This window comes from Hippoglossus stenolepis, chromosome 7 (assembly GCF_022539355.2).
Source record: "Hippoglossus stenolepis isolate QCI-W04-F060 chromosome 7, HSTE1.2, whole genome shotgun sequence".
Classification (NCBI taxonomy): domain Eukaryota; kingdom Metazoa; phylum Chordata; class Actinopteri; order Pleuronectiformes; family Pleuronectidae; genus Hippoglossus; species Hippoglossus stenolepis.
The window spans coordinates 16,895,311-16,902,810 of NC_061489.1; the positions used below are offsets into that span (position 1 = coordinate 16,895,311).

Genomic DNA, 7,500 nt, shown 5'->3' on the forward strand with positions numbered 1-7,500 from the left:
ACGGTTTGCCTGTAAAAATCCCCCCGGAAATTGACACTGCACTTCTTTTGGCTGTTGACATTACACATGGCAAGTGTTAAACCAATAACATGGTTATCGGTTTAACACTTGAAACTGATAATGCAAGAAATGCCGTCCACATACAGACAGGAATTAGGTTGATAGGTCTACTTCCTCTGGCTTTCAGCGAATGACGGATAACGATCATAAATATCATAAAAACAAACATCTCTTTGGCTCGGCAGCCTGCACAGGTCAAGCACTGAAAATAATACATTTCAGATGTGGCCACCAACTCTCAAAATTATTGACAATCGATTGATTAGCTTGTGTTAAACTGCTGTAACCAATTTTAAGTACAAAGAGCCTCGCTGCAGAACACCGGTCCTCCCCAAATCTCACTTTGATGGCAGAATATAGTTATTTTTTTTACCACTTAGTTGGTCACTTTCATTGAGGTGTAATTTCTTATCAACAAATACTTCTGACAATTGACAAAACTATAATCATCTGACAAAAGGTTTTGTTTTGGCAAAGAAATACACAACATGAACATTTTAGTTGGTCTAACTGTGGAAAAAATGGCAACTTTAGCAATAGTAAAGTAAAAACCTAACAAAGTAAAAGTATCAACTCCCCTGTTAACAAAGTATGAAGTTGTATAAAGCTTTTTTTATCGATGTACCAAGAGGTTATTGTTATCATTGCATCAAATTGTCAAAATCACATTATATCAACTGATATTCATCATATATTTACTCAGATGTTTGAATTGTGTTTAAGTTCATCATAAAACTTGATTTCCAGACAAAATCTTTTCAAGAATGTAAACTTTTTTTTTGTTATTTACACAACACAATTCTCCATTACAAAAATCCAATACACAAATGATACATTTTACATTTTTTGTGGAATTTAAATTAATAAAAAAAAACTATACTAATACTTCATAGTTTAAACCAGTATTTAAAAATCTGATCTATGTCTAAAGATGATGTATTTACTCATCATGCAGTGCAATGACCTCCTGCTGGTGGGCTACACTGTCACCTTTGCATTTGTTATTTGGTTGAAACATGGACGTTTTAGAAATGTTCTTAAATCCTCTTTCAGTATAATGAAGGAACGTTTCTGTCTTTTCCACTCAGTCCATCACACACAGACACACACACACGCGCACACACACACACTCTTTCACACAGACACACACGCACACGTCAAGGCACTCTTTTTATAGGCTAAAGGGGAAGTGAAATTAATTTGACTTCCTGTTCTCCTCTCTGCCTACAAAAAGATCAAATAGAAAAACTCTGCTGTGCTTGATCACAGTTTTCACAGGTTCTCCTCTGAGATCGGCCTCTAACAGGAGATATCGTTGGCAGGACACACATGTTTGCGTGTGGCTGAAGAAGAGAGGTTTGTGTGAAAGCTGCAGAGGCCGAGCGGTGATGAGACATGGAGGCTGAGTTTGGACTGTTGCTGATGCTGCTTGGAGTCTCTCACAGTGAGCCGTTCCGACCTGTTCTTTCATGTGACACTTTTTGATGTTGGATTTTAATATACTCACAACATATTTTGCAGAAGTGGGGTCATGCATGGCAATTTGTTAATGTAATTTTTGTATCGTTTTATTTATTGTCATTTACAGTTCAGATATTCAATAAACCTTGTGCAACCTTAATAAAACACCAGTTATGCCTCTAGAAAAAAATACAAACAACACAAATATAAACATCATCATTATTTGCACAATTTCCTATAATTTGAAAAAAATCCATATGTCTTGTGCACGTAATTCAATTTTTCACTGTACGTGTTTGAGCATGGTGCAGTTAAATCCCCACCAAGTCATGACAGTGTGACAGTGAGCCAACAGTCACAATGGACCAGTAAAATGAAAGTCAGCTATTATTCATCTAATTATTAACTGTGATTTTCCTACTGTAACATGTCAGAATATCATCAGCTGTGCAAATAATAATACATAATGTGATCTGAGAGAAACCCAGTAACAGCAATGGCAATGGCAATGTCATTGTTAGTCTGGGAAATCAACTGCTCAAAACTTTTCTTTTAAAACCTCTTTTTTTTTCAAAAACTCTCCAGGTGTGGAAACCAAATGTGATTTCAGACAGAAGGATGGAGCTCAGTGTTACGGACCTTTGGGAGGAACTGTGTTCCTGCAGCTGAAGGATCGTGTACCAGAAAGATTTACCATTGACAAAAACAACAAAACTATATTGCGCTGGAAAAATAATGAAATTAGTCAGAATATAAATGAAGTCAAATACTCCTTTACTTCTAATGATGGAACATTTAGGATCAATAACCTGATAAGATCTGACACAGATGAATATACACTTCTAATACATAATTCAAGTGGAGTTCTTTTAGAGGAGCGGACTCTACAGTTGTCTATTCAAGGTAAACAACTTTTTATTCTGCAGTGTCTGCCCTGTTCTGTATTAGAAACTGTGACGGACGACCATGACTCAGTCAACATGTCAAACATCATCTTTGTTCCTCCAGCTCCTGTGTTGTCTGTCCGGCTGGTGTCTGAGTGTCTGTCCCAGGGAGAGAAGAGGATGTCCTGCTCCTCTGAGGGAGGGGAAAGTCCTCAGTACACCTGGACTCTGGATGGACGCACACTGACAGAAGACAAACTCCTCTCTGGAAATTACGAGACTGACAGCATCACTCTGAGACAGGAAGTCGAGGGAGATCTTACCTGCTCAGTCAAAAACCACGTCAGTCATTTACAGAAGCAGAAGAGTATATCTACCTGTGGTGAGTGAGAGCATGAGGGACAATGGTCAGATGATGCTGGAGATCATGATCATGCTGAACATCAGTTATAGCTCATCTGTTTCTCTCCATACAGGCTTCATCTTCATTAACTGCACTGATTCTAATGGGACACGCATATCACAGTGGGTGTTTGCAGCCAATAACACACTGTGCGATGAGCTGACAACAACCCCTACGGCCGCAGACACGACTGTGGGTAAGAAGACTGCTGTCACAGTGTCACTTAAACCTTCCATTAATATCACATCCTCCAATCAAACTGTGACCTCCTTCTTCAGAGATGTGCCCTGGTTCATTGGTAAGTGAAAACTGCCTCTGCTGCAGTGGATCCAATCGTTTTCATCCTTTTCTCTCTGGTTGTCTGCATAAAAACACCTGTTGTGTCTTCTATTTGAACTCATATCTGTGTGTCTGCCAGTAATGGCTGGTTTGCTCGCAGCACTGGTTGTCCTATTAGTGGTCGGGGGAGCCGTCATCTATGCTTTGAAGAAAAAGAAAGCCAACCAACTTGAAGGTACAAAAGAAAGCATGGCTTTATTCAGACTCCTTGCATTTATGCTGCTTATCAAAAGAATAGAACAATTTCTTCAATAGCACTGTTGTCCCTCATGCCACATTACATCTGATATGTTTGTGCAACGTCTTCCTTCCGCTCTGTAGAGGGAGGAGATGAGCAGGAATTAACCTACGCAGATGTCAGGATCAAGCAGCGAGGGCGGGTGCAGCAGAGGGCGAACCCAGAAGAGGTGGAGTACGGCCAAATCAAGTTTTCAGAGCGGCCTCGGCGGACTGTTGAACCAACAGATGATGACTGCGTGTACGCCAAGGTCCGTTAAGACAGTGCTTTTGCCAAGACGGCTATGATAGAGGAAGAAACTGCTTGTCAGGATGCCAGGAGGACTTTCCCCTTCATTTAATGTGATCTCCCAGTAGAAAAACACAGCCCGTAAAAGCTGATACATGTTGTAATTTTCTTTACTTTTTTACGTCTGGGTTGCGACTGGCAGATCATCTAGTGTTATAACAGGAAACCTCTCAGCTTAACATTTCCATGCAGGCCCCTGGAAGTTACATGGTCAAATCAATTATGTCATTTGAGTCACACTGTGACTATTAAAAAAAGTTTTTTATTTAATATTTTCTTAAATGTTTTCAAGTACCCTCTCGTTTTCATTCCCTCTTATTTATAAGCATTTTATATCATTGTTAGAACTGTTTTAAGTTGCAACAACGCTGATGCAAATTTAAATGAATAAAAATGTAAAAATCTTTATAAATAAAAATACTAAGATATTAAATATATAACATTTTTAGATTTAGTTTTTTGGCTTTACAGTGTGTGGCAGACATATAATCGCAGAAGAAATGTCATTACGTTCATGTTGGTAAATCATCTGTGTATATAAACTGGCAACTGTAACCTTTAACCTCTGAATAAAAAAAAATTGCAGTTACTTAAATAAAAATGTGTCAAACACTTAGTTGAGGAGAGTGTATGTGACTGTGTGTGTGTGTGTGTGTGTGTGTGTGTGTGTGTGTGTGTGTGTGTGTGTGTGTGTGTGTGTGTGTGTGTGTGTGTGTGTGTGTGTGGAGTTTAGTTCAAACTCCATCGCAGCGTCTTCAGTCGTGCTTCAATCCTTCGGAGTCAGGTCTCTCTGGAATTTTGTTGAGGCAACAATTTCCGTGATGTCAGAGCTTCTGCTTTTCCGTAGACGAGCAGTCGTCTTACACAATGGTTGAGCTGGGTGTGACATCTAGGAAGACTTTAATAGGGTGTGCAAACACTTTGTTACAGTTAATGGTGACATTTCCCTTATAATACATCTGAGGGAGTTGAGTGTAGTTCCAATAGTGCTCCTTTTCAAAAGTCAGGGACTGGCTTCAAGTTGAAGTTGAAGTTAGTATTTTGGTCGCTTTAGACTCAAATAAAATCTGCAATCTTTTAAAAATCAATGCAATCAGTTTAATCATAGCTGTACCTACAACTTCAATATATGCAATGGACTCTGACATTTTAAAAACAAATTTCTTATGACTTAAAACAGTGAGTTTGCAGCAGGAGATACATATTTTAAAAGCAAGTGTTCATGTCACAATGTTGACTGGGTGAAACCTTTGATTCATTTATTTAATTGTTATAGTCTAAACTTCTCTGCGGTCCATGTTGCAACACAAAAAAAAAGGAATGATGACAAAAACTGCAAAAACTGTTTAAACAAATTTTTAGCCACTTCTACAGTTTAAAAGGGAAGTGATTATAGACCATAGCTCAAAGAGCGTCTGCTGAGACACAAAAAGAATTCAGTGTGGTTTTATGGTAAAAGCTTATTTACCACACTGATTATTAAGGTGGTACAACTTAAAAACTTAAGTTCATCTGCTGCCTTAAAAACATGAGTAAACTCAATCTCAAGATTAATTAATTAATTACTTAAAGAGTGTCATCTAACAAAGTTAAGTTATACAAGTTGTTTTATTAATGATCTCTTATTCTTTGAACTTGTTACTCTGAGCTAAAACAACCAATGTTACATTTTTCATTCATGACAAAACGTACTTTCTCTTATCAAAGAACCATACAATTCCACACCTTTTCAAGTTAAGACAACTTACTATAATCATACCACACTGCTTCTTCAGGTTATGCTAACTCGTGTTTTTAAGGCGGATATTTAACTTAAGTTTTCAAATTGTGTTGACTAATTTGTTTTTAATAATGGCAGATTTATCAGTTTCCTTAAACATCACTTATACCTGTTACAGAATGACTTTCATTTCACGTTATACTAAATTAGTTTGGTGCATTTTAACTCTGTCACTGTAGAGGCTTCTAGCAACTTCTGCTTTAAGTTAGATATGTGCTATAAAAAAAACAGGGATATTTAATTAGACATAATTTGGGCGGTAACTCTCTTTTTCTTCGTGAAGGTAAACACGCCTGTTGCTTTTAGTTCTTTGCTGTGGATTTAATTGAAGACAGAGGTTAAGAGTTTGGTTTGGTTTGATAGCGCGGAGTTAAAGGTCGACAACCGTTTCGCTGATTCATAGTGCCATAAAGTTGGTGTTTATGGTCCGTGATAGTTGTAGCGTCCTCAAACAACCACCTGTGATCCCTTTGAGTTGAGCCCTCTTGTTGAAACACAGTTGAACTTCTGACTGACTGAGCAAATAATTGACAACACAGAAGAAGTGTCATAAACCTGCTGCAACAACCCACTATCGTTTTTGCCATGTGATCAGTCAGGTCACTCTTAACCTTTCAATATGTGCCTGACACAGGAGAGATCAGCCTGTTAAACCTGAACTCTTGATAGGTTTGGTTGAATCACAATCAAACATTTATGTATTTTCCTCGTAAAATCCAGATGGTTATCTCAGTGTCGTGACACTTTCATGTGATCGTACCTCGGCATGTGAAAACCAACTGTAAAGACTTTTGAGTGGTGCCAACTCTTTACTCTTGGATTAAATGTGTCTTTGAGGTAATTTAGTATTTTGCATTAAAGGAATTTGACCAAAATGTTTTTATTTTGGGGGATTCAGTACTTCTTGTTTTGTGCTCAGCATTTTTAAAGTTGTTTACTCTGAGAAAGAAAGAAATACAGTCCTAGGAAGGGCAGGGCGAATTAACACATCCATACATTATCTACAGCACTTATCCTTTGAGGGTCGTTTGGTTGGTGCTAGTGAACATAAAATGCAACCTTTTTACAAACATCAAAACCAGCATGGAGATAAAAGGAGGAACATTTTCACATCTCACACTGATTGCATAAATAGACTTGTACAAAGTTGGTGGTACAGTGGTTTACTTTGAAAACTGTTTCTGTAACCCTGGTTGGGACTAAATTTACAGTTGCTACATTTGCCACTTCTTTTTCTGCCGCCTCTTTTAAAGTGACTTAGGAATATGTACAACTGTATTAGCATTTCTTACATAGTACATACTTATTTTTGATACATACATAAATCAAAAATGATAGAGAAGCATTGCCTTTTTTTTCACCTGAAATATAGATCATGCGTAATGTGGCTATTTACAGCTATTTTAAGGTTGTGGCCAAACCCTGCCGCCTGGATGACTCATTCCACTGTTATTTCTAAACACGGTTTGTCTTTTATCGCAGTGTAGCATCAAAAACAGGAGAAAGAAATTACATTTTAACTTAAAACAGATAAGATGTTTTCACAATATTTTCGTAGTTGTTTAAGAAGAAATGTCACTTCTATATTTTTATACTCGAATCTCATAGCTTTTACTTTTACTTTTTTTTTTACATTTCTGCACATTCATCACCTCCATTTCTCCACATAGCTGCCTTCCTCCCACTGACTACAACGTACTGATTTTTACTTCCTTTGCAATAATACAACCTGCATCAACATTTCAACAGAAAGAACATTAACATATTCTATCTCTATTTCTCAAACATTCAAAAAAACTGAAACAGTGTTTTTTGATCTATCTGATAACCATCTTTTTTTTTATGTTCTTTGACTTTGAGGATGTGGTTAGGGTGAGAAGAAAAAACAATCCTCTTCTCTTATGTGGCTTCATGTGGCTAATGCGTGACTTTGCAGCACATTTCTCAACTTCCACTAACATTAAATACAGGAACTTTCAAAACTTTAACTACCAGTTCTTCAAAACACAGGTCTGAGGACAAGTAAAAAGTGCTGTGGTCAGCGAAC

The 7,500-nt window shown here is 37.5% G+C and overlaps 2 protein-coding genes across 6 annotated transcripts in view; one reads left to right on the forward strand and one right to left on the reverse strand.

The window, feature by feature from the left end:
• LOC118112525 (hepatocyte cell adhesion molecule) overlaps window positions 1-4,289 on the forward strand; it is a 24,831-nt gene extending 20,542 nt beyond the window's left edge. For 2 of the 5 annotated variants that reach the window (XM_047340622.1, XM_047340620.1), the window contains exons 3-7: window positions 2,178-2,424; window positions 2,530-2,787; window positions 2,882-3,106; window positions 3,227-3,322; window positions 3,469-4,289. In XM_047340622.1, coding sequence (XP_047196578.1) covers window positions 2,178-2,424; window positions 2,530-2,787; window positions 2,882-3,106; window positions 3,227-3,322; window positions 3,469-3,644 — 1,002 coding nt within the window. In that variant the 3' untranslated portion in view covers window positions 3,645-4,289. Of the gene's footprint in view, window positions 1-1,281; window positions 1,505-2,106; window positions 2,425-2,529; window positions 2,788-2,881; window positions 3,107-3,226; window positions 3,323-3,468 lie in introns of those variants that run through there. The other 3 variants (XM_047340621.1, XM_047340624.1, XM_047340623.1) reach the window with 3 other exon arrangements.
• Window positions 4,290-7,096: 2,807 nt separating this feature from the next.
• The window catches only part of cdx1a (caudal type homeobox 1a), a 4,316-nt gene continuing 3,912 nt past the window's right edge, over window positions 7,097-7,500 (reverse strand). Inside the window, exon 3 of the mRNA XM_035161847.2 lies at window positions 7,097-7,500. This exon is cut by the window's right edge and continues 350 nt beyond it. The gene's annotated coding sequence lies outside the window, so the exon portion shown is untranslated.